We start from the raw sequence: 27,790 nt of genomic DNA, 5'->3' as shown, positions 1-27,790 counted from the left end.
CTGCCATTAATGTCGGAGGAACTGGAGCACATAACGGAAAATGATAAAGGGTCATAGGACACCTAGCAGGAATTATTAGGTTACCATTCTAGTGAGACTTGATTTCAAGCTTCCAGGGCCTCGGCCAAGGGTTAATCCAAACAAGAAAAGGTTACTGTTTACACTGCTCAGCATTAACTTTTTCATAATTTACTGGAACTAGGCAAAAAGTATAACAAAATGTATACAATTTAGTCTTTGTACAAAACATTAATTTAGTGAGATGATGTTGATTACAGTCACCAGAATGAAGACTCACACTTTTCACTGCCACTTCCATGAAAAGTTTGGATAAATAAGTCACTGGCTGAAAGTCACAAGAGAAGCAATTTAAACTTTACATCCAACAGCAAAGATCAATCTTCCACAACAGTACTGCAGATACAATCACTCAGAGGCTCTCCATGCTGCCACGGCATTACTGGAATGTTCTTCAGAGTCCATCTTCTCTCTCCAACACTAACACTTGAAGCATTAAATGTAATATAAAATAAGGAGTTCTTTATTATTTATACAAAATTTGTACATTAAGAAAAAAATTAAAATTTTCAACAACTCTGCTGAGGAAGCTAAGAACTTTTATGGGTCTATCAAGGAGCCCCATGTGAATGTTTCAGTCACCAACCTCCTGGCCGCAGGAATGAAGCTCACTCCTCTGGGGCCATTCACGTGGCACCTTCACTGGCTCTGAAAGCTGATTTCCCTTTCAGCCAGCTCAATGAGCAAGCCAGGGTTTCTTGGACAACATTAAAAAACACTGTCTTCTCTGGCCCAAGTTTAGAATGTTTTATCCATATACAAGTTGATTTTTATTTATTTCTTAACACTTTCAATGAACTCCTAGCAGAAGAAGCTTTATTACAACATATACAGATTGGATAACGGTTCTTTACAAAACACTTAGATTTTTCCACTAAATAAATTTAATTGTCTTTTAAGTAATTAAAGTTGGCTTAGAGAAATGGTATTTTTCTTTCCAACCTGTTTTCCACCCTCTGAGTTCTGAGAGGTCACAGACTTACAAGTTCTTGCTATAGAGAGTCACCTTTGGCTAGGCAACATAAAGAGCTCTTGTATCTTTAACAAAGAATGCAAAACTCCGTTCCTTAAAGTCTTATGCTAGAAGATGCGTTCTAGCAATCTAGAAAAACATTTATACTTAGACAAAAGGCCTCTCTGAACAAATAGCCTGCAGAGATTAATGCAGTGATTTGTTTTCTTGATAGAATGATTTAGCACTGCTTAGCACATAATTCAGTAGTTTGGGAATAAGAGTAATTCTTGAAGAAAGGAGGTCCCCTTCTGAAGAATCACAATGGCTACCCCAAAGAGAAATCAAAATAGACCAGCACCAAATGAAGTATTAGTTTACAAAAAAATAAACTTAGCTCTTATCTCTTCAAGTCCTATAACCCAGACTTAATAAATTAACTATGAAATCAGTTTGTCAGCTACAGTATAATTTAAAAATGCATTTTCAACCAGAGGGGAAGGGAGGATGAAGAGGAGGGTCAATCTCACACTGATCATCACGAACTCCATGGATCTCATCAAAAGAAAACACTTTTTTCCAGCTTGTATTCTCTTTCAGAAGTGAGCTGTAGATTACCATCTGTGACGCTTTAAAGTATGGTATTCTTGTTGAGATCCTTCCAGAGAGCACAGCATGTAAAGTATTACACTATTTTTAGATCTGAGAAATCTGCATGGAACGAAGGATCTCAGACCTTTCTCAAACAGCCAAACACCAAGCAGTCGTTGTCTCATAGATCATATTATTCATCCTCAACATACCACCGCATTGAGCTTTTTAATTCACAGATTTTATGTTAGTCCTTTCAAACCCAATGCCCATGTTTCAGTTCAGAGCAGTCAGGCTGTTCAAGCAGCCTTCTTAGTGGAAGTTCCTTGGAGGTCTTGTAAATTTATCTTTGACCTATGGCAGAAAAAGACAAAGTAGAGATATAAAATACATTAAGAATACAGAATTTTAAGTTAGATCTATTGTATCTGCATAGTAGATTTTTGTACTATGTATCTTAAGTCTAGGGGAAAGAAGTTAAATACATCTTTAAGTCTTACCTGTTGTGAATCATGTGACTTTTGACAAGATGTCCAGCTGCCAATGCGGCCATCAGTGACAGTTCCCCAGCCATTACTGTACCACACACGATCCTGGCAAGCTGCCGGGCATTCTCCCCAGGATTGTCTTTGCATGCTCCTTGGACACCTAGCATCTGCAGCCAGGAAGAGACACAGCAGGACTCACCTTTAAAGTCACGACAATAACTTCCTTCTCTACCAACTGAAATAAGGGCAACTATAATGGCATCAGAATAGAATTGGACTTCCAGTGGAAGTACTCAATTTCCAAGATCTGATAGCCAGCACTGACAATAATACCACAGGGTACATAACATCTACAACCTGGTTTGCAGGACACTTACTCAGAGTAAATGAACATTCATTTGCTCTCTTAATCTACTTTCTCATTTTACTTAAGCACATGCCTGAATATGCTTACTTGGATACAACAGGATAGGCTGGTGAGAAGCAAAAAGAATGAAAAGACCCGCTAAAACTCAGGTGAGTGACAAGTTATGCCAGGCAGAAACAGAATCCCAGAAAGTCAGAACTAGGCATGAGGTCAGCAACTTCGGGGCTGAGGTGTCATACCTGCAAACAGGCTTGCTGAGGGAGCAGGTTGGTCCCACCACCCACAGTTCCAATCTCTATAGATGGCATGGTGCAACTGATGTACAAATCTTCATTTGTGGGACCACTTGCTTCCATTAAAGTAATACAGTTTGAACTACCAACATTTTGTGCTGCATCCTGGAAAAAAATAAAAAGAAGAAGTATAACACTTCTCTTCCTTTACAAAAGAGAACAGTAAAGTGGAGGTTGAGCTCTCACCTGTCCACAGGCAATGTAGATGGCAGTTACAATGTTCGCCGCGTGGGCATTGTAGCCTCCAATGCTCCCGGCCATGGCAGAGCCCACCAGGTTCTTATTAATGTTGACCTCAATCATAGCTTCTGTAGTAGTCTTTAATACCTAGCAAACAGAGTTGTGCACATTTTGTATGTTCCCCCAGAAGATTCAGGGTATGCTACCTAGATCTACCCTTTGGTAAAGCAAGAGTTTAGATATGGCTCCACTGAAGCCTTGTCCTCAATAAAGAGTATCAGTCAAGTTTGTTGATGTGAATGCCACACGCTGATGGGCAAGATACATGCAACAGTCACCTTTAACATAAAATACACCGTATACTAAGCTTTACTTAAAATGTTAATATTTGGGGCGCCTGGGTGGCTCAGTGGGTTAAGCCTCTGCCTTCGGCTCAGGTCATGATCTCAGGGTCCTGGGATCGAGTCCCGCATCGGGCTCTCTGCTCAGCAGGGAGCCTGCTTCCTCTCTCTCTGCCTGCCTCTCTGCCTACTTGTGATCTCTGTCTGTCAAATAAATAAAATCTTTAAAAAAAAAAAAAATATTCCTTTCCCCAATCTTTAACCCAATTAAAGATTAACAAAATAATAAAATAAAATAAAAACAATAATAATATATAAATATATGTGTATATATAATATATAAATTAAAATACAGTAATAAAAGTAACAATAATATTGTTATATACAAATAATAAAAATAAAATTATCACTCACTTCTCTGACAACCTTGGCTGGAATGACAGCTTCACAAACCACAGACTTTCCTCTTCCCTCTATCCAATTTATAGCAGCAGGTTTCTTGTCAGTACAGTAGTTACCGCTAACTGCTAGAATCTGCATTTCTGGGAAATACTCATGAAGCTTTGAAAGTGCCTTCTCTGTGCCCTGTCAAGAACACAACAAAATTAAAATGCACAGCTATTTACAGATCAGAGGCTTTATTTGTATATAGTAATATTAACAAGTACAATTAACTGTAATATTTCTAAATACAATAATTAAAAACCAGCTTCATTAGCCATCGCAGTGATAAACTTCTCAGTCAGTATAGACTCCTACTGTTTTTCTTTCTTTCTAGGAGTGAAAACAAAGTTCTTTGCAGTCACTGATGAACAGGGATGTAAATGAGAACATAATGAGAATATTAAAATGGGAGAAGATATTTGCAAATGACTTAACAGATAAAGGGCTACTATTCAAAATTTATAAACAAGTTACCAAACTCAACACCCCAAAAAACAAAAAAGCCAATCAGGAAATGGGCAGAAGACATGAACAGACATTTCTGCAAAGAAGACATCCAAACGGCCAACAGACACATGAAAAAATGCTCAACATCATATGGCATCAGGGAAATACAAATCAAAACCATAATGAGATACCACCTCACACCAGTAAAAATGGCTAAAATGAACCACTCAGGAAATGACAGACGTTGGGGAGGATGCCATGCAAGGGGAACCCTCCCACACTGTTGAGAGGAATGCAAGCTGGTGCAGCCACTCTGGAAACAGTACGGAGATTCTTCAAAAAGTTGATAATAGAGCTACCCTAGGACCCAGCAATCGCATTACTGGGTATTTACCCTAAAGATACAAATGTAGTGATCCAAAGGGGCACCTGCACCTGAATGTTTTATAGCAGCAATGTCCACAATAGCCAAACTATGGAAAGAGCCCAGATGTTCATCAACAGATGAATGGATAAAGAAGATGTGATACACACACACACACACACATACACACACACACATAAAGGAATATTACTATATATAGAGAGAGTGTGTGTGTGAGAGTGTGTATATATAATGGAATATTACTCAGCCATCAAAAAGAATGAAATCTTGTCATTTGCAACAAAATGGATGGAATAGGGTGGAGGTGTTTTGCTAAGTGAGCTAAGTCAATCAGAGAAAAAAGACAAATGCCCTATGATTTCACTCATATGTGGAATTTGAGAAACAGATGAACATAGGGTCGAGAAGGAAAAATGAAATAAGATAAAAACAGAGAGGGAGACAAACCATAAGAGATGCTGAACTCCAGGAACCAAACTGAAGGGTGGGTGAAGAGGAGGGGATAATTGAGTGATGGGCATTAAGGAGGGCACTTGATGTAATGAGAGTACTAGGTGGTATATACAACTGATGAATCACTAAATTTTACCCCTGAAAATAATAATACAGTATATGTTAATTAAATTGAATTTAAATAAAAAAGTTTTAAATAAGACTTAATTTAAAAATACTCAGTGAGAGTATAATACTCATAATCATGTCACTGGGAGTAACTTGACCCACGACTGACATGTAATAAATTACCTCTTCTAGTTATTCAAGTGTTACCCAAAAGCCCAAGTTACCGAGTCAGTAAAGACCAGATATTACAGTAAATCCTATTGTAAATGAAAGTCATTGGGATCACCCTTATAAAAATGTAAACAGGACTTCCAATTAAGTGAAATTAATTCAATTAACAACTCATACCTCAATAACCGAAGACATACTTACTTGCAATTTTAAAAAATGTGTTTTACTTGTGGTTAAAACACATGTGACATAGAACTTACCACCTTAACTATTTTTAAGTATACAGGTTAGTGTTAAGTACATAATTCATGCTGTGGTACAGCCCATCTCCAGAACTATGTTCATCTTACAAAACTGAAACTTCAAACCCATTAAACAGCAACTCCCTATTTCCTTTTTCCTCAGCCCCTGGTAATCACCCTTCCACTTCCTGTCTCTACAAATGAATTTAACTGAATTAGGTTAAGTGTGAATTTGCAAAGTATTTGTCTTTTTTGTTAACCAGATTATTTAACTTAGCAAGTGATCCTCAAGGTTTATTTAGCATATGTGCAAATTTCCTATTTTTTTAGGGTTTTATAATATCCCATTATATGTACATACCACATTTTCTATATTGATTCATCTGTCCAGGAACACCTGGGTTGCTTCTGCCTTTAGACTACTGTGAATAATGCTGCCACAAACATGGATATACAAAAAAAAGTCTCTGAAACCCTCTTTTGAGTTATTTTGGGTAAATACCCCGAAATGAAATTGCTGGATCATAATTCTCTTTTTAATTTTTTTAGGAACTACTGTACTGTTTCTTTTTAAACAACTTTTAAGGGGCACATGGGTGGCTCAGTCTTTAAGAGTCTGCCTTCGGCTTGGGTCAGGATCCCAGGGTCCTGGGATTGAGCCCCACACTGGGCTCCTTGCTTGGTGGGAAGCCTGCTTCTCCCTCTCCCACTCCCCCTGCTTGTGTTCCTGCTCTCACTGTCTCTGTCAAATAAATAAATCTTAAAAAATAATAAAAAATAAACAACTTTTAAAACCTACATTTTTAGTCACTATCCTCTTTCTCTTTCAGAACGGTCCTCATATACAGGTAAACCACAAAATAAATTTTGCTAACTTAATTGACTTTAACACATTTGTGAGTATTTGTAATAATAAGTATCAGTAGAATAAAATGTAAGCCACATACCATCTTCTTATAAGGAAATAATTAAAATAAATGGATTATACCCATGAACTTGGCCTCTTACATATAGGTCTTTAGAAGATGTGAGCTTTCAAGGCTTTTAGGACGAAGTTAAGAAGCACTAACCCCAAGATTCTTCCCAGCTCTTCTAAGAGATCCAGAACATGTATAATGCCAAATCGAAATTAAACATATCACATACAAATACTAGTCAGGAAATGCCTGATGACAGTAACAATGTGACAGAAGAAAGAGAAATTAAGCAATCAAATCCATTTACAATAGCACCAAAAGCCGTAAGATACCTAGGAATAAACCTAACCAAAGAGGTAAAGGATCTATACTCTAGAAACTATGGAATACGTATGAAAGAAATTGAGGAAGACAGAAAGAGATGGGAAAACATTCCATGCTCATTGCCTGGAAGAATAAACATTGTGAAAATGTCTATACTGCCCAGAGCAATCTACACTTTCAATGCAATCCCTATCAAAATACCATCAACATTTTTCACAGAGCTGGAACAAACAATCCTAAAATTTGTATGGAACCAGAAAAGAACCTGAATCATCAGGGGATTGCTGAAAAAGAAAACCAAAGCTGGTGGCTTCACAATTCTGGACTTCAAGCTATATTACAAAGCTGTGATCATCAAGACAGCATGGTATTGGCACAGAAACAGACACATAGGTCAGGGGAACAGAATAGAGACCCCGGAAATGGACCCTCAACTCTATGGTCAACTAATCTTCGATAAAGCAGGAAAGAATATCTAATGGAAAAAAGACAGCCTCTTCAATAAATGGTGCTGGGAAAACTGGACAGAAGAATATATAGAAGAATGAAACTGGACCATTCTCTTATACATAACACATAAACATAAACTCAAAATGGATGAAAGACCTCAATGTGAGACAGGAATCCATCACAATCCTAGAAGAAAACATAGGCAGTAACCTCTTTCCACACTGGCCACAGTGACCTCTTTCAAGACACATCACTAACGGCAAGGGAAACAAAAGCAAAAATGAACTTTAGGGATTCATGAAGATAAAAAGCTTTTGCACAGCAAAGGAAACAGTCAACAAAACTAAGCAGCAACTCATGGAATGGGATAAGATATTTGCAAATGACGTTAAAGGGCTGGTATCCAAGATTTATAAAGAACTTCTCAAACTTAACACCTGAAAAACAAATAATCCAGTCAGTAAATGGGCAGAACATGAACAATCACTTCTCCAAAGAAGACATACGAATGGCTAATAGACACATGAAAAAATGTCCATCAGGGAAATACAAATCAAAACCACGAAGAGAAGCCACCTTACACCAGCTAGAATGGCACAAATTAACAAGACAGAAAACAAGTGTTGGCAAGGATGCAGAGAAAGGGGAACCCTCTCACACTGTTGGTAGGAATGCAAATTGGTGCAGCCACTCTAGAAAACAGTCTGGAGGTTCCTCAAGATGTTAAAAATAGAGATACCCTACAACCCAGCAATTGCACTACTAGGTATTTACCTCAAAGATACAGATGTAGTGAAAAGAAGGGGCACCTGCACCCCAATGTTCATAGCAGCAATGTCCACAATAGCCAAAATGTGGAAGGAGCTGAGATGCCCTTCAACAGATGACTGGATAAAGATGTGGTTCATATATATGACGGAATATTCCTCAGCCGTCAGAAAGGATGAATACCTACTATTTGCATCGACATAGATGGAACTGGAGGGGTTTATGCTAAGTGAAATAAAAGTAAGTCAAGCAGAAAGACAATTACATGGTTTCATTCGTATGTGGAACATAAGGAATAGTGCGAAGGACCACAGGAAGGTAGGGAAAACTGAATGGGAAGAAGTCAGGGAGACAAACTAAGAGAGACTCTGGACTCTGGGAATCAAACTGAGGATTATAGCAGTGGGGGTGGTAAAGGGATGGGTAACCAGGTGATGGGTAGTAAGGAGGGCACTGGGTGTTATATGCAACTAATATATCGTGAACACATCAAAAACTAATGATGTACGATATGCTGGCTAACTGAACAAATACTAACTAATTAGTTAATTAAAAGTAAAATATAAACCCTCTTCAGGACCTTAAAAAAAAAGTCTGATGAGTTATATGTATCAGAATTTAGCTTTTAATAAAAATCTTCCACTCAATCCTTTAAATAATATATGTGTGTGTGTATATATACATACATACATACATACATACATACATACATACATGAAACAAAATTTAAAAATACAGGACATAAACAGGAAGTCTGCTCCCCACTCTTACCTCCCTAACACCTAGTTCCCCTCCCCTAGGATAATCGGTCTCGCACGTTTTAATACAGGCTATCCAGGCTCACCTTTGAAATCATGTTCATCCCCATGGCATCACCTGACCTGGACTGGAAACGAATATAAAGATTGCGACCAGCCATAGTCATTTGAAGTTTCTGCAGACGTGCAAACCTGTAAACAAAGCAAAGATTTTTTTATTTTGTTATTTTTTTGAGAAGACGGAACTTCCCTTAAAAATCTAGTTCAGTTGAGGGCGCCTGCGTGGCTCAGTTGGTTAAGCAACTGCCTTCAGTTCAGGTTCCAGCTCAGGTCAGAGTCCCAGGACCAAGTCGCACATCAGGCTCCCAGCTCCATGGGGAATCTGCTTCTCCCTCTGACCTTCTCCCCTCTCATGCTCTCTCTCACTGTCTCTCTCAAATAAATAAATATAATCTTAAAAGAAAAAATTCTAGTTCAGTTGATTTATTTTACACGTAAGAGAACGCTCATGGAAATTACTTATTTAATGTATTTTCTTCTTTAACTAAATGTTACGTTAGAACACTAATTCAACCAGCTCATTCTTACATGCCACAAGAGAGGGCTGCTATAGACATCATCATCACAGACAGACTTTAAAAGTCAAAAAAAATAAATAAACAAACTAAAATGGAGCTATTGATGGGGCACTTGGGTAGCTCAGTCACTGAAGTGTCCATTCCTTGATTTCAGTTTGGGTCATGATCTCAGGGTCAAGGGATGGAGCTCCACGTTGGGTTCCTTGCACTGTGGAGCCTGCTTGAGATTCTCTCTCTCCTTCTCACTCTGACCCATCCCCCACTCATATATACACTGTCTCTCTAAAAAAATTAAATGGGGCTATTTTTTGTACTGATCATGCTTCTTTATAGATTTAATTTTCTGGATTCAAAGTAAACTTACTACTATACAAATATTTCTACCCTGCTTAGAAAATCTTTTTTTCAGGCCATTCCTCCCTAGGGCAATTCTAAGTCAACACTCTTCTAGGACAAAGTAACAGTCTAATCAAATTGAGTCTTGTAAAATCAACGCACAAACTTACTAGCGCATGCTTTTTTTTTTCTCTTTACTCTTATGGAGGTATTCATTTGGATCAACATTTTGCCCCCGACCACATCCCCCAAACTAAGCATAAATATTACTCATTTTGACTAAATGGACTTCGAATTAATGTTTAGTTATATCAGGCAGGCAGTATGTTAACAGTTACATTTAGTGATCACAGAAGTTGACAGTGGCTCTGAAATAATATAAATTTATATAAACCTCCTCATACCTGCTGGTGCTATCAAAAGCCTCCTTTATCACTGTGAATCCTTCAGGTGTCTCAAGCCAGGCCTTCACTTCCGCAGAGTCACAAGCACGGGGAAGACGCACCACGGGGCCTCGAGTCATCCCATCTGCGAGGATTCGACTGCTGGCACCTCCACCAAGCTGCACAGAGGATGTTACAAAAGCGTATGTTAATCCTGCAAACACTTCTGCCTGTCGCAAAAGGTATCCCTGATCGTCCCCAAATCTATTCTCCTCGCCTGGCCTCAGGGCCCATCTTAAAATAGGCAAATATGTAAAAGGCAACTTACACCTATTGCTCTGCAGCCTCTATTAGTACTGGCCACAAGGCACCCTTCTGTTGTTGCCATTGGAACCTGAAATTCCTTTCCATCCAAGCACAGAGGTCCTGCCACTCCAACAGGGATGGGCATATATCCAATAACATTCTCACAACAGGCTCCCATCACCTACAAGGTAAAGTCAGGCAGCAAGTGAAAATCTGTATCACAAATACACAGCCCTTGTCATTAATAATTTTCTTCAAACTTAAACCTTTAGTATATTTGTCAACAAAATCTTCTACTTATTTTTTTTTAAGATTTTATTTATTTATTTGATAGAGATCACAAGTAGTTAAAGATTTTATTTATTTGGGTGGAGGGCACGCATGAGCCAGGGAGGGCCAGGGGGTGAGAGATTTCAAGCAGAGTCCCTGCTGAGCTAGGAGGCCAGCACAGGGCTTGATCTCATGATGCTGAGAGTACCACCTGAGCTGAAACCACGAGTTGGGACACCCAACCAAGCCACCCAAGCGCCCCTTTCATATACTCTCTAGAAGTATTTAAAAAGTATTAGAACGCCTGGGTGGTTTGGTCAGTTAAGCATCTACATTCGGCTTGGATCATGATCCCAGGGTCCTGGGATGGAGCCCCACAGGCTCTTCACTCGTTGGAGAGTCTGCTTCTCCCTCTCCCTCTGCCCCATGCCCCTTCATGCTTTCTTGCATTCCCTCTCTCTCTCATTCTCTCTCTGTCAAATACATCTTTTTGGGGGCGCCTGGGTGGTTCAGTCGGTTGAGTCTCTTTGACTCAAGTCACAGTCCCAGGGTCCTGGGATCAACTCCACATCGGGCTCTTTGCTAAGCAGGGAGCCTGTTTCTCCCTCCACCTGCTGCTCCCCCTGCTTGTATGCTTTCTCACCCTCTCGCTCTCTCTGACAAATAAATGAATGCTTTAAAAAAAAAAAAAAAAAGGGAAGTATTTAAAAGTACTAAAATCACTAAGCAATGACTATAAACAACAGGAAAAATATCTTTAATTTTTAGGACCTATAATCATAAGCAGAATACAAAATTACAGTAAAAGCATTTTTAAAAAATGTTTTAAAATACTATGTACATATAAAAAAGACTAGTCAAGAAAAACACTAAAAAGCTGAAGAATAAAGCTACAGGAATAAAACGGCAAAGCAAACTTTCCCACACCAAGAAAACAACATACCAAGGAGTAATTATAGTCCCTGTATGGTAGATACTGGAGAGAAGAAGGCTCTGGAAGTTTTCGGGAAAGTAACTGTCGGCGAATGGATACACCTCGTTCATGAGTTTCCATCAGAGTTTCCAATTTGTAAGCTGGGATATGTTTAGCATTGACTAATTGGATGATCTCAGCATCACTAAGGAATTTTGCACCTTTCTAAAGAAATGAAAAAAAAAAAAAAAAAAAAGGAGGGATTGGTGGGAAAGGGATGACAAAAAACTTTAAGAAGTTCCTTTCATATTCTTTATAACAAATAAGGCATTTAAAACAACAATGCTCTCAGAAGAAGAGAACCCAAAGAACTTTAGCGTTCTAAAGGAGATTATTTGAGTGGAAATAAGAATATCAAAATGAAAGCAAATTCTTTATAAAAATGACACTAAACAAATGTAAAACCGAAACACCAAATTTTACAAGTGAAATTTATAGAAAAAGAATATTCATAAGTAAGATTCTGATGCCCACCCTCTAAATTTCGTTAACTCTGTATATAGAAAGATAGTTCAAATATCAGTACACATGTTAATAGGAACGAGGGAAAGTGAAAGACAAACAAACCTGATGTTACTCTCACTCATGTGCACATAAATTAAGAATGAACCAGATTAAGCAGATAGAGATGGAATACAATATTCACACTAAAGCATGAATGGACTCATATGGTCATGTAGGCAGAACACCCATTCACATGTCAGAAAGGAAAACAAACTTCCTCTTGAGCATCAAGCTTACTTTTGAAACAAATCAAAAACAACAACAACAAAAAACTTCCTTCAGTCTTTGAAGTTCATTTTTGAGTTCAACCTTTGCTAGGCCCTAAGATTCAAGAGAATAGAGTAGTGGCTTATCTCTCTGGCAAATACTAATAAAGTACAAGGAGCATTGACCTTGAGTCAGTAAATCTTGAATTCTGGACACCAGCTTTTCCATTTCCTAAATGTATTACTTTGGAAAATACTTAAGCCTCCTGGAGCCCCAGCTTTCTCTTTCATATCTGAAAAATGGAGATAATTCCAACAATCTCACAAGGTTGCAGGGAATAAATAAATAAGGCCACTACCTGTAAACCACAGAACACAGTGCCCAAAACTTAGTAGGTACTCAGGACCATAATTTTCTTCCTTCCTTCCTCTAATTTAAAAAAAAAAAAGCTCCTTTTCTTAAGATACTAACCTTAAGTTAATTTTATTTTCCTCACCTCTGCATTCCCAAGTATCTGTAGACATTCTTCATTAGGCCGAGGCTCCACGGGGAGTTCAATTTCAGGTTCCTGTGTCTCTAGTTCCAGCGAAGTATCAAGTAAGGAGGAGTTACCAACCACAAACGTAGCTCTGTTTGGAGTGTCAGTTTCTGCCACTAAGGGTTTTATGACCTCAACTGTTCAAGAGAACAAAAGAAATCTCACAACTGTGAACGTAGTTCCCCCCACCACACCCTGCAGACCCCAAGCCCAGTTCCAGGAGACGGTGGGAAGGATGTGAACATAAGTTTTAAAATGAACTCAACTTGACAAATCAGTAGTGGAAGAATAGAAAATAAAGAGAACAAGAAATCACCTTTTCTTTCTCTGTTTATTCTTGTCTCCTCCTCAGCTGTATGGACTTTCTGGCTATTTCTGACCAGTATAGGTTCACGTCTACAACAATCATCTGGGACTTTTTTGGGAGTCACTACAGGAGATGTGATAGGGTTTTTTAATGAGAGTGTAGATTCTGTCTCAGCTTGTTCAAAGAAGATGTACTTGACAGCCAGAAGGAGAGCTAAACTTAGGGTAATAACTTGTTCAATATCCATGCTGATCATCCTAAATAAAAGAAAGCACATTAAAATGTTATTACTCGGGCACAAAAAAGGCACAACTGACTTTTAGTAATACCGAATGCTATGATTAATACACAATAAATTAGGTCTCAGGTAACTTACTTAGAGAGATAAAACTGCCAGAGGGAAACACTTGGTTCAATTCTCTTGGACACATTTTCATCCAATCCTAAAGAAACTTTAGAATTTTCTGCCGTACTGTTTTGAGGAGAAGGATCAGCTATCCAGCGACTATGGGCGTGAACAAGAACCAAGCCTAGAGACTGAAATAAAATGTTATAAATTATGTATCCTCTGCATATCAATGGCACCTCAACTTCTCATCCTTAACATCTGGATAACCAGATACTATCTCCCACAGCCTCCCCTCAACATGAAAAGAAAGCCCCATGCTTGTTCTGTGACTAAAGCAGTGACCCACTGAACTACTAAAAACATGCAATAACAACAGGTTTTCAAAGAGTAAAGAACAGGTTCTCAAAGAGAGGTAAAGTGGAGGAACTTGAAAAATCTGTTTAGGGGAGAGAGATGAAGAGTCTCAAAGAAATGAGAAACAAGAAAAAAAAAAAAGGAAGAGGAACATCAGTGAAAGATGTAATTATAGTAAATTATATAGTTTACTTATTAATTAATTAAATATAGTAAATTAGAAAATATAGTAGATCAGTGGAAGAAGTAATTATACAATAATTGTAGAAAGATAACAGGAAGGAGAGAAAAAAGTCAAAAAGCAAAATATGACACTGGAACTAGAGATACTAAAAGGAGAAGAAAACTATGTAATTACCATAATCATCTTAACTCTCTGAGTAACGGGATTTGGTTTATTTTCTTCCTCTTCTAAAACTCGAGCAAAATGGCTCAGTTGCCAAATTGGACGACCCTCGCGGCTTTCCCGAGAAAGCTACAAAGAAAACCAGTGTTACATCAGAAGGTACTGATTTTATTTATGTGAACGGACGTGATGAGAAACATTACTCCTTCTAACGCCGTAAGTAAGAACTGCTCTTACCTCTAAAACCAAGGAAACGCAAGCTGGGAAAAAAGTCATGAACACAAAGTAGTTGGCAAGAACTGACATGCAGCCGAAGCAGCACATAATTTCAAGTTGACGCACCCCTGGTTAGAGAAAAATTAAATGTATAATTAGTAAAGTACATGTATTTTTGATAGAGTATACATCACAGGGACTTTTCCTTTAAGCAGATGAATACAAGAAAATATTAGTAGATTAAGCTCTTTACTATTTACTGGAAGAAGAAAGAGGAACTCCGAGGTGATGACAAGCCTTAGAGCACAACAGGGATATTTCCCTCAAGGAAGGAGAACTTGTCTTCTCCCATGTCTCAAATCTATCACAATGCCAGGCACAGTTGCTGCACTTAAACACATATCTGATAATCCCCTTTTAGGAAATGGTACTACTCTGTTTTGATATAAGAACAAGCCCAGGCTACACTAATGTGCAAACCTCAACAGTTAGGACCCAATTCCACTCTTTACCAGAAAAGCAATTCACCTGTGGCCCAAAGACTTTTTATTAAAGTAAAACCTACTACCAGCTATGCCATTCCTGATACAGCACTGTAATAAAGACTTTATCTGTACTACAGGACTCTAATCTCAACAGAACTTCTACTGAATCTATTTATGTTCTTATAATTTTGGTTAATTTCATTGATCTGTTTGAGAAATTAAATAATGTGCAAAGGCAATTCAAGATCCAAAATTAACAAACATTCCACTACAAAATGTTAAAGGTATCACTTGGTAATCTTCTCAAATAGAAGGTAACAGAATTTTAGAACTGAAAAAGACCTTTGATTACCAAATCCTATTCCTTCAAGATTACAAATAAACTTGAATATAAAACAAATTTCTGATTCACTTGTATTAAATATAAAAATGTTTTGAAATGTAAATAAGAAGTTATTCCCTCCTCTTACAAATTTGCTAACTAGAATACAAGAAACTCAACAGTATATTTTATTTTTGAATTATTTACAGATCATTTGGTGAAATAATAGAATAAAAACATACATTGTATTTTTCTTCAAATTCTATAGCACTCTGTCAACTATACTTCAAAAAAAATCTACAGCAATTACTCTCAAAGGTGGACATTCAATATACAGCTATAACAAAAAAGCACTATGAACAACCTTGTACTTTAAATAGTAGCCAAATGTAATCTTTTCAAACCTGAGACCACAGAAACAATACCTGACCAATGCTTTTACAACCTAGTTATCAGCTGTTTCCCTCCACACAACAGGACTACTATTGCTGCCATATGCTCTGTAGACATTCTTCCCTCTCCATCCTAGAACAGTCTCTCTGGGCCATTCTGCTACTACACAGAGAGACAGCACCAATCTATGTATTTCCAAGAAGTTAAGGCTTTTTCCTTTTTCAGTGGTTTTCCAAAGGGTTACTTCTTCTTTAACAGGTGTTAAATCTGTCGTTTTTCTACCCTAAGCCTCATCCCTAATTATAGCATTTCTGTATAGCTGTACCCATGTCTCCCAACTGGCTTTTCCAACTAGAAATCTCATCATGTCCTTTGTCTACTTCTCTGACAGCATGCCAAAATCCATCATCCTACTCTCCACATCAGTTTCAAATGAGTAAGCCTTGGTTTCATGGCCCACTTCCAGCTCCTGGCTAATCTTCTTCACCTTCCTATATACTCTTATTTGAATAAAATCACACAGATATGTTTTCAACCAATCAAAAACATTTTTCTTGATTGTGGCAGTGACTTAATAACTTTATCTTTGTCAAAACTCAAAACTCTATCTCAAAAGTAGATTTTAAGCAGGGTGCCTGAATGGCTCAGTGGGTTAAAGCCTCTGCCTTCGGCTCAGGTCATGATCTCAGGGTCCTAGGATGGAGCTCCGTATCAGGCTCTCAGCTCAGCAGGGAACCTGCTTTCCCTCTCTCTCTCTGCCTGCTGCTATGCCTACTTGAGATCTCTGTGTCAAATCAACAAAATCTTTAAAAAAAAAAAAAGTACATTTTAAGGAATGTTCATTTTTTTAAAAAAATATTTTATTTATTTATTTGTCAGAGAGAGAGAGAGAGCATACAAGCAGGGGCAGTGGCAGGCAGAGGGAGAAGCTGGACTTGATCCCAGAATGCTAAGATCATGACCGGAGCTGAAGGAAGACACTTAAGCTAAGACACCTAAGCAACTAAGCCACTCAGGCCTCCCAAGGAATAGACTAGAACTGTAGCTACAAAAAGTAGACTCCCTAAGAAAGCCATAAAATCTAGTCTTAATTATTAGGAGACCTTAACAGCAGGATATATTCATTCTGGCAAATTTCCATGCCAGGCCACAATTTTTGTCCTATATAATGGAGTCCTATGTTTGATATTTAAGATCTAACTCTCTACTATCCAATTAAGGATTAAGAAAGATGTGTTGAGACTAATACTAGGTACTCACTAAGATGTACTGCACACCGTCTGATTAAATGTTCTCAACCAGCCTATTAGGTGGACCTAATTTAGATCTGGCTCATTTCTGACTCCTCACTGTCTCCTACATGACAATTAAAACATAAGGAACCAAGTCACTAATTTAGCCTGGGCAAAAGCAGGAGCTGGAAGGGGCTTTCCAAACATAAACACTAAAAACTGTCAAAAGAGTAGAACATAGAAAGAGAAGGTGGCATGGCATTAGTGAAAAAAAAAGGTAACATATTACTAAGTTTTCACTAAAGCAGACAGACATAAGGTCAGATAAACCCACATACTCATTCAATTAAAATCTTTTAAGAGTAATGTCACACTTTCAAAGTCAGAATTTAAGAATAACCAATGCAATCGGAGATGTTCTTTTTTTCCCTTCATCTACAAATTTACTTTAAAATATATTAAAAACTGCTTACAAACCTGACATGGTACCAACTCCAATCACCAGACATTCTACAAGAGCATCAAGGGTGAACGTGGGACCTAAAATTGCCATTCCACGAGCAATGTTTTCCCGCACTTCATCCTAAAACACAGACCAAATTTATCAAGGTCAGTAAGATATAAAACAACTTTCAAAAACATTGGAGAGTATGCCAGGGCCTCTACTAAAATCTAGTTTGCTGTATCAAAAGTAAAAGAAACAATGTAATACCACTAACAGGCATTCCAGATGCAAAGAATTAAGAAAAAGGTCATGTACAGTTGCTTTCCCTTTTCACTGAGTAAGATGCTACTTGGCAAGATTCCTCTGAGGTGGTGCATGAATCCTGCCATTTAAATACTACATAATGAAATACTATAACGTTTTATATTTGGCTATCACTTACAGTCCTTCGTTGCAATTTTTTTGAGACCTTGTTAATACTATGAAACCTAAAACCTATTTTTGTCAACATGCTCAAATGGTCAGGATACTCATCAAATACATAATCAAGGCAGAATTACATGTTATTTTATATTCAGGTATTCTGAAGCAAGACTATTAAAAATGTTAATTAACTTAAAGTGACTATTGAACACCAACATAAAACTTTAGATGGAAAATAATGCTAGGGTTAATGCTAAAGTTTTAGAAATAAATCTACCGGGAGACTATCTTCCATTATATCCTGTCCTGTTCTCTGATAGGTTTCAGTAAGTAGACACTCTTTCTTATCCAAAAGTCTCACTACCTAAATTTCTAAAATCTTCAAATAGGAAAATGCGGAAAAACTCCAAATTCCAGAACCTGTGGAATTAAGTTGTTAGGTAAATGGGACAGTTCCTGGGGTACCTAGAAAGACCAGTCTTAAGACTTGACAATTAAACTTAAAACTGTGGGCAATTCCTGATTCTTGAACTATGAAGAAACTATTAATGCTTCCTATTAATGTAAACAAACTGAAAGAAATACTAGTAACATACCTGTCTTAAAAATAATACTTACCTGTGAGTTGGAACTGAGGGCAAACTTTGCTAGAGCGCTTGCTCTAGAAAGGTCAATCAAAAGTAGGAAAAAGGGCAAAGCTTCACTGGGAAAAAAAAAATCAGATGATCAGGAATTTAACAGGATGTCTGGCTTAAAAATGCTTTCCACAATAAAACACCCGCCTCATACACTGTATGATTCTTTAGTATGTATACCTTTTTGCAGCCCGAAGGTACACCCTATACTCACTCCCTTTTGACATTCTCAAAGCTAAACATATGCACTGCTCAAAATATTTATAATGTTAAAAATATAATTGCATTTATACAGAAATACTTTTTTGATGATTTTATAGCAAAATATCATCCTAAGTAAAAAATTTATCCTTGAATTAACACGGGGAAAAAAGTGGAATAGATAAAATTTTTTAACATTATTCACTATTTATGGAAGGATCCAAGTTGAAGCTTTCTGGAGAGACAGTTGGCAATAATAGCACTCAAAAGCCCCCAAAACTTACACAGGCACTGTCTCACTCCTAGGAATATATCCTAAGAATGAATATGAACACAAGGTAAGCCACAGAGACGTTCGTCACAGTGCTATTAATAGAGGAAATTAAATAACCTAACAATCCAATCCTAGAGGATTAAGTAAATGAACTATAATATATTCACACAGGGGAATACTAGACAACCAATACAAGTAATTTAACTTAGCATTAAGGACATGCAAAGATGTTGATGAACTATGATCACACATCAAAATATTATAAAGGCATAAAGAAGTTGTATGATCTCAGAATTTTTAACTGTAAAAAACCATAGGAAAGCATATACCAAAATGTTAAGAGATATTAACATTAGCTAAATGACAGCATGAAAAATTTCCCCATATTTCCTATAAACTTTTTAAAATGTATATATTAGAATATAACCTGGAGAAGAGGAGTTGTTAATTATATATTTTGGAAAAAAGTGTATTTATGTTTTAAATACTTACTTCAAGCCTGTCAATTCTTTATCTAAGAAATGAATGACAACTGTACTGAATACAAAACTTGAGAAAATTGTGAAGAGGCCAGCAATACCTAAATTGACAAAATTCAAACAGAAAAAAAATTACCCTTTATTACAAAAATAGTAACATACAGACCCATATAATATTCTGAAAGAAATATTATTTTCTCCAGATTATTAAGATCTCAAATATCAGAATGCTTACTCTCAATAGGGCAACCACTAAATGCGTGCAGTGTACTTTAAGCAATATACCCATTTCCATATACATGATTTAAACAAACAAAATTATGTATTTCCATAACAAATCAAAAATTTGATAGCACAAATAAGTTAAATGTATAAAATGATTACCCAAAATATATTTTGATCCAAGTTGACGTAAATTCTGGAACTGGAAGTAAATATACAGGATTGCTATGCATCGTGTTATTGTCAGAATTATAATGTCACTGCTTAACACATCCTATTGGAAGAGATAGAAAAAAAATCTCAATAGCTTTACCTTTTAAAATAAGCAACTAAAATTAAGAGTTTTTATTTTGTATGCATCATCAGTTTGTATATTACCATGATAATATAAATATAGGCACAATACAAGTCAAATAAAAATATTAAACATGCAAATCAAAAGTCAAGTCCAATTTTTAAAAAATCCACTATTTAAAGCCAATCATTTTTCTGTTAGTCACTTTTAAAGCTACTATTTTCTCTAGTAAAGTCAATTATACTCATTTCATGCAGAAAAGGAAAAGTTATTTCCAAACTATATAAGTAAATAGAAATCTGATTAAGTTCATAAATACTAAGTTAAAGATTTTACTTGCAACTTTTTTTATTATATGGTCACTAAGAGGAAATGCTCTTTAGAAACTGAAAATGAAATTTAGACAATATCAAATAAATTTCACAAACCTCTTCAAATTTTGGACACTCATAATTCCAACCACAGATCTTATTGTTACCAGTAAACATGTTCATGGACATCATACAGATGGTCAGTGTCACCGTCCCCACTATGACTTCCCAGGGGTGGGAGGCCACAAAAAGGCCGTGCATTCGGAAAAGTCTTGACAACATTGTAGCTACAGAATTCTTGGATCCTAAAAGGAATATCAAGTGTGAACACTTAGTACACAGATCACTGTATTTTTAGGAAAAGATTTTAAGATTTTGCACTGTAAACCCTGCTATTGTAGGCACAGTGTCTTATACATATGAATAATACTATTTGACAGTGTTCCTTATTAGTTCTGTAAAATAATTATAAAATCAAAATAAGAGGACTCTGATACTACTTTCTTACTCCCAAAACTTGAATCCTCTATTAGTCACTAGCAACCAACTTAAAAACTAGCTATTTCTTACAAGTTGTATGAATTCAAGCATTTATGATGGAACCAAATAAATATCTCAGCCCATGATATTACCTGAGCGAAGGAGGAGAGCAATACAACAGAAAAAAAAAAAAAAAAAGTGAGAAACAACTATTCACATTTGCTTTCTAATTACCCTGGCATAAAACGCCCATAAGCACCCTCTACATTCTCCACATTCTAGTTACGCAAAAGGCAAACACCATCTATTTGTTGAGTGTCCTCAAAGGCAGCATATGGCATGTTACTAGCAAAATGATGTTTAATGAAACTTCCTACTCTTACTGTCACCAGAGAAAAAAGTCTTTCCCAAATTTTACAGCTAATAAAATGCCACAACAGTACTGGAAGAAGAGGATGGCTGGCCAAAGTAGATGTCTATGACATTTAAAAATTCCCAACAGTGGCGCCTGGGTGGCTCAGTGAGTTAAAGCCTCTGCCTTAGGCTCAGGTCATGATCCCAGGGTGCTGGGATAGAGCCCCTATCGGGCTCAGCGGGGAGCCTGCTTCCCTTCCTTTCTCTCTGCCTGCCTCTCTGCCTACTTGTGATCTCTGTCAAATAAATAAATAAAATCTTAAAAAAAAAAAAATTCCCAACAGAACGTACAGGTAATTTTTATATTTAATCTTTAAAGAGAATCCGAAGCAGATTCCCCACTCAGGATGGAGTCTGACACAGGGCTCAATCTCATGACCCTGAGGTTCACTACCTGAGGTGAAATCAAGCGTCAGATGCTTAACAAAATGAGCTACTCAAGCGCCCCTGGAGAACATACAGGTAATTTTGATCTAACAACTACCATGACTAAACCTCCCCATGTCTGTTGGCTAAATTACAATAATTTCTATATTCTCATTTTTTAAAAAATCTGATACAGTCACTGGTCTCTAGAATAGGAACTTGTAAGCCTTCTTAAACTAAAATTAATGCTCACAATAAAGCATATTTAACTGCCCAAAAAAATCTATTTCAAATTAAGATTTAAAAAGTAAGGCTACTGAAATAAGTCAATCAGAGAAAGACAATTATCATATGATCTCACTGATATAAAGAATTTGAGAAACAAGACAGAGGATCATAGGGGAAGGAAGGGAAAAATGAAACAAGATGAAACCTGAGAGGGAGACAAACCAGAAGAGACTCTTAATCTCAAGAAACAATAGGAGGGTTGCTGGAGGTGAAGGGGAGGAGAGGGATGGGGTGGCTAGGTGATGGACATTGAGGAGGGTATGTGCTTTGATGAGTGCTGTGAATTGTGTAAGACTGAGGATTCATAGACCTATACTCCTGAAACAACTAATATATAGGTTAAAAAAAAAAAGTAAGACTACTGATTGACACACTAGCAAGAATTCAAATGAATCTCTTGTTTGTGGTAATACTAAGAAAATGACTCATTTATTGAAGACAGAAAATTAAAAAGCAACAAATGAAGAAAAAGAAAGTTAATTACTCTATCTAAAAGGTTAAGGGAAAGAAAATAAGAGTAGCTTTTAGGAACCAAAGCAATTCCAGAACATCATCCCCCATCATGTCACAAGATGTTCTCCCTATTTCAGTTACACCAGGCCCCAACTGGACAGCTGGCTTTCCCACTGCAGGTGACAATCTTTCATTCGATCAATTCAATCATGAAATCAATTTTGTGAGTAAGAACAAACAGGGTTTAATAAAATAAAATAGAAAAAATCACTGTAGGGCACCTGGGTGGCTCAGTGGGTTAAAGCCTCTGCTGAGCAGAGAGCCTGCTTCCCTTCCTCTCTCTCTGCCTGCCTCTCTGCCTAATTGTGATCTCTGTCTGTTAAATAAATAAATAAAATCTTAAAAAAAGAAAAGAAAAGAAAAGAAAAGAAAAAAATTGCTGTAGGTAAGAATATAGTATAGGTAGATATTATTTCTTAAAACTTGATGTTTCATGAAACTCTGTGTGTGTGTGTGTGTGTGTGTGTGTGTGTGTGTAGAGTTCCAACATAACATGTATTACTTACTGTGGGTCTCAATTTTAAAAATCAATAAGTTCTACAAATGTGGCATGCATCTGCCTGTGTTTATTCATGCTTTTTCAACCTTCCTCCCTGAGTCTTGTTCCTCATTTTATCCTCCAGAACCTTGTACCCACGCACAGCAGCTACTCAACAAATACCTGATTAATCAAAAATTTCATTAACTACAGGAGCATGTACTTTACTGACCCATCTTGAAATGGCCTAAAAATGACTTTTAGCCCAAAAGATATAAATATAACTGCTCACCTGCTAGCACACCACGCTGCCCACCCTTGGTTAAGGCTGAATGTAGAGCATTCAAGATATATATTAAAGGGGAATGGGGTAGGGAAGAGAGGCTACAGTCTATACACTGTTTTCAAAAATGGACAATAACAAAAATAGTTTCTATTAGATGAGCAAGGACTTGGGACTTAAAGCTTTGGAGAGTATTAATCATATCTTAGATTTGAATCCTACTAACCAAAAGCCTCATAAGAGCCTAGATTTTCAGGACAGTTTTCTATCACATAACATCCTTCTTATATTCAAAAACAAAAACAAAACTCTACAAACCGGTCTAAAGGATGAACTAGCATCAATGTTCCAGAAAGTCAATCAACTAAAAATACATGTCAACACTAGGTCAAAATGATTCTCCCCACCAAAAACAAACAAAGAAACAAAACCTCTCAACTTAGGTTATTCCCTATTAAGTTGATGTATTCTTCATTATTAAAAAGTTAGTTCAATTGTAATCTGAGCTGCCAGCAAGAAGGCACCCCAATTTGATCACAAATTGATTTAGCATCATTAACCCATAATTACCTATTAGACACATTATGTGGTCCCTTTAAAAGATTTCATGGTAGCATTGTCAATTCTGGGAAATTTCTTTCCTAGATATAAACTCATCTTTGCAACATTCAGGAAAAAATTACACATGATTCTGTGAACCAACCCCAAATACAGAGAAGCCCACCTATTTGGAAATACAAACTCGGTAAAAAAATGTTCAAGGTGTGTCAAAAGTAACCATAACTGTACACCATCTCATTTCTCATGAGCACCCTGCCCATTTCCCTGTGATTATGCAAAGTACTTAAATGCCAGAGAATCCAGTCTTCCACCCTCATCAGCAATTACAAGTGGCATTAGCAGGCTACAGGACAGCTCATGCAAATTCAATGGACACTATTTAGGCCAGGCTGCACTAAAAACACTTTACTTAAAAAAAAAAAAAAAAAAATCAAGCTAAATAGGCAGTGTATGCCTTGCTTATGCACAATGAAATATGCCACAAACATTTTCTTCAAAAGAAAAGATGATTTAAACTCAATGGACTCCTCAAACTCCTATCCAAGATGTTACAGAAACTACCTACCATAGCCATCTGCAGAAAAGGATGCTTTTGCATCCAACACTATTTCCTCCCACCCTGCACTCCTCCTGTACTGTACGTCCTAGCATATGATTATACACTACTTTACACAGCTCTCAAATTAATTGCTGTGTATATTTTGACTCTTTGAAGACAAGAACCACATCTTATATTGAATCATCCTTAGTTCCAACAGGATCTGGCATTCTGTTGCTCAACCTAGTATCCTAGGGGGAAAAAAAATCTTGCACTGGAAATCAGGAAACCTGGATTCCCCTCCCCCCATTCTATTACATGCTTGTAAGTCACATCTCTCTTTAGTAACTTACTAAGCTAGAGCTCCAAAGTTCTTTGACAAAGACAGGCATTAAGCGGAACCATATGAAACTGCTACTTTTGTAGGTTAAAAAAAAAGTCAAATTTCAAATACCTGCAATTTCATATGGGTCAACCTAAATACATACTGATAAACATGTAGTTATCCATCCATGGTTTAGAAAGTAGATCATGTAAGAATAAAATGAGCACAATCAAGCACATTATACACTTCATCCTGAAGTCTTGTGCCACACATGAGCCTCATATGTTGATGATTAATCTTAGTAAACTTTTTTAACCTTCATGTTACTAAATGCCATTTGTCCTTACTACCAAGTTTATCACAAGCAAATCCTGGAAAGACACAACAATGCAGGCCCTCAAAAAACAGTCGATCCCACTGTACACACCAGGCCTTTGCTACATTACCTCTAAATCAGAAAATGTCTTTCATTGCATGGGCAGTAAAATATATTCATGGGCAAAAAAACATTCTCTGCATTAAGATACTGAAATCATGCATGATTATTTAGTACAGCCCAGAAACAAATGCTTCCTATGACTTTTCAGGACCAACCCTAAGGCGGTCCTGAAATATCAACCAAGCTATGAAATATTTTCAGACGATCATTTAAGATGGAGTACATCCGCCTTCTCCTACGGCAGAAACTGACTGTTCTGTATTTGAACCCCCAAAGTACGTCTTTCCTAACCCAAACCAAATAGTTCCGGAAAATCTACAAGGTTTGAACTCAATTAAATCAGCACTAAAGAGACTAAAGACCCTTAGAAAAAAAAAAAGAGAAAAAATGGAGGGCCTTGGTACTTGCCCAAGGACTTAAAAGTATCCTCTCAACTCTTCTCTCCTGGAAATAACCCGACACTTCTCTGCAGATCCACGGTTCTTCTTCACGGCTCTGTGTTAGTCAGCAGCATTTATGGAAATCTTCCCCATCACTTTAAAGCAAGATGCTGACGAACAGCAGCGCCTGGGCGTGAACGCTGCACTTGATAGAGCTGCGGGCCCAGCCCATCACACACACGCACCCCCAGCATTTCTCGAGTCGAGGGGCTTCTGAGGTCATGCTATCTGGCACCCTTTCCGCCGGATGACCGCGACTGCCAGCCTACGCGGACTACTTGGGACTTGGAGGGTGACCGCAGCTACCCTCGCCGGCCCACCTACGATGACCACCGCAGCCAAAAAGAAGCCGGCCCGCCGCCCGCCCCTCGGGCCCGGGCTGGCCGCCGGGCTCCCCCAGCATTGGTGCAGGCCGCCACTCGGCTGGCCGCGCCTCAGGACGTCTCTCCTTAGAGTCTCCGCGGGACCGGGCTGCCACACCCGCAAAGCCGCCACTGCAGCTCCTGGCAGGTCCGCAAGAGGGGCAGGCTGCCCCTTCCCAGGGCCAGGAGGAGCTCGAGAACCACCATCAACCCGGCCCTAATCCCACTCCCACCCACCACCGCCCCGCTCCCTCTGCCCCCGGTCTCCTTCGCCGCCACCGACCACCTCACCTCCGGATCTCACTAGAGGCCACCGAACCCGGGCGCCAGCGCTCCGCCTGTCTCCAGTCAACGGAGACGCGAAGCGGAAGGAACCTTCGACCTACGCACACTCGGTGCCGGCTGAACCTACGACCAATGAGAGAGGATCGTCCGATCGTCTAGCCAATCAGCTGGGTGCGGCTCGGCCTCACGGGGCTACGTCACGAACGGTCGCCTTAACAACCTCCCACAGCTCTCCCTGCTGCGGAGAACGGGCACCGCACCATCTCTCACCATGGCTCGGCCAACCAATAGCCAGGCGAGTCCCAGAACTAGGGCCTGCCTATTGGTCCAAGGGCCATGGGGGCGCCAGCATGGAAGCTGCTCCGGCGAAGGCGATAGGGGATCGGGCGGGTGGAGTGTCCTACAGGCCAGGACCTGACCTGTGACCATCCTGGCTGCGAGAGTACTATGGGAAGCACCAGTGGGAAGCAGCATTGTACGGTGACGATAAACGCAGGGTCAGGTTGGGGGTAGAAAGCCCAGTTACTTAATGGAGAGAGAGAGATGGAGAGGAGGTGAAGCTGAAAAAAGTGAAGGTGGCAGCCAGGTGTAACCCAAATCTCAAAGCTGACCCATATTCAAAATCTAAAACGACACCTTCCTGAGACTTACCCATGCGTATAGATAGGTCCAGTCACTGGCGCCCCTCAGCACAATGCTTCTGCGTGGAGCACTAGTCTCACAACAGTCGATTCTGAAATGTGCCTCTCCTGTGTCTTATGCCTTCTCTCTGTCCTTCCCTCGACTCTGAAATGTGCCTATCCCGTGTCTTCATTCTCTCTGCCCTCCCCTCGCTGTAGGCCTTTATTATCTCTTAGATGAAATAGTGCAATAGCCTCTTGTATCAGGTCTCTCCCCTCGTAGGCACTTCCACCTTAGCATCTGATTGTTCCAGAGACCTGCCCCCTGGAATTGCTCTTTGTCTACTGGATTAAAGAACCTGACACCACCAATATGTCCCCACCCCACATATCTTGTGTATCTCTCATTACTTACCTATATCAACCCTACATTTCAGCCAAGACTAACAGGCCTTTTCTTCAGTCACACTCAGTAACTTTTTACCTCTCTGCTAATGTTCTCCTTGTTTAATCTGGATATGCCTACCCATTTTAATTGTTTAAATTCTAACTTCCCTTCCAGGACCTTTTCATATGCCACCTCCTTTCTTGATTCCTTCAAATACATGTCATTCCTCCCTCCTCTGAACACTCATATTTCCATAATATTCTGCGACTTGTCTTTTATTATTATGTAGAAATTTCTTAAGAACAGGGATTATGAATGCCTGGGCGATTCATTCGGTTAGGCATCTACCTTTGGTGCAGGTCATGATCTTGAGGTCCTGGGATAGAGCCCCTGCTCAGCTGGGAGCCTGTTTCTCCCTCTCCTCCTGCCACTCCCCCTGCCTGTTCTCTCTCTCTCCCTCTCAAAAAAAAATAATAAAATTTTTTAAAAGAACAGGAATTTAATCACTGAATTTTTAAATCCTATATTTTGAAATATAGTCCGTGAAACGTACTATACACTCAGTAGGAGTTTTAGTAAACTACCATCTTGCTAAATTTCCATAATCCTCATAAAACAGATGCTATCTCCACCTACCTAAAAAAGTAAAGCAACTTGCTATAGATCACTTGATAATAATTAGGAAAACTGATATTTGAGCCCACATCTAAAGCTTATGCTGATTCTTCTATATTTCACTGCTTTAGTATAGGTCCTTTATTCACCTCTTTTTACCTAATACTTTTGGGTCGCCCCTTATATGCAATGCACCATGGTTGGCATTGACAAACATGGTAGAAACTGCCTTTATGAACTTTACATCCCTTCAC

The 27,790-nt window shown here is 38.4% G+C and overlaps 1 protein-coding gene across 1 annotated transcript; it reads right to left on the bottom strand.

The window, feature by feature from the left end:
* Window positions 1-167: 167 nt before the first annotated feature.
* On the bottom strand, window positions 168-26,036 carry HMGCR (3-hydroxy-3-methylglutaryl-CoA reductase). Its single transcript, XM_059418085.1, has 20 exons — window positions 25,920-26,036; window positions 20,259-20,446; window positions 19,698-19,809; window positions 19,327-19,414; window positions 18,343-18,427; window positions 17,334-17,439; window positions 14,446-14,552; window positions 14,221-14,337; window positions 13,536-13,696; window positions 13,169-13,416; window positions 12,811-12,989; window positions 11,574-11,768; window positions 10,383-10,541; window positions 10,076-10,233; window positions 8,844-8,949; window positions 3,705-3,875; window positions 2,956-3,096; window positions 2,716-2,874; window positions 2,122-2,276; window positions 168-1,975 (listed from the first exon to the last, which is right to left on the bottom strand). Exons 2-20 carry the CDS (start codon window positions 20,421-20,423, stop codon window positions 1,921-1,923), a joined length of 2,667 nt encoding a protein of 888 aa, XP_059274068.1. The 5' UTR covers window positions 20,424-20,446; window positions 25,920-26,036; the 3' UTR covers window positions 168-1,920.
* Window positions 26,037-27,790: the final 1,754 nt, after the last annotated feature.

Source organism: Mustela nigripes, chromosome 12, assembly GCF_022355385.1.
Source record: "Mustela nigripes isolate SB6536 chromosome 12, MUSNIG.SB6536, whole genome shotgun sequence".
Classification (NCBI taxonomy): domain Eukaryota; kingdom Metazoa; phylum Chordata; class Mammalia; order Carnivora; family Mustelidae; genus Mustela; species Mustela nigripes.
The sequence above is the reverse complement of the archived record's forward strand: the minus strand, read 5'-3'. Positions and strand labels throughout refer to the sequence as shown.

What these genes read in the sequence shown, in the direction of transcription:
- HMGCR (XM_059418085.1), bottom strand. Translation starts at nt 20,423, where the DNA reads ATGTTGTCAAGACTTTTCCGAATGCACGGCCTTTTTGTGGCCTCCCAC. An exon ending in TGGCAGTTTTATCTCTCTAA is followed by an intron (nt 13,417 to 13,535) that starts GTAAGTTACCTG and finishes TCTTTTATTTAG; the next exon opens with GATGATCAGCATGGATATTG. An exon ending in GAGGCTGCAGAGCAATAGGT is followed by an intron (nt 10,234 to 10,382) that starts GTAAGTTGCCTT and finishes TCCTCTGTGCAG; the next exon opens with CTTGGTGGAGGTGCCAGCAG.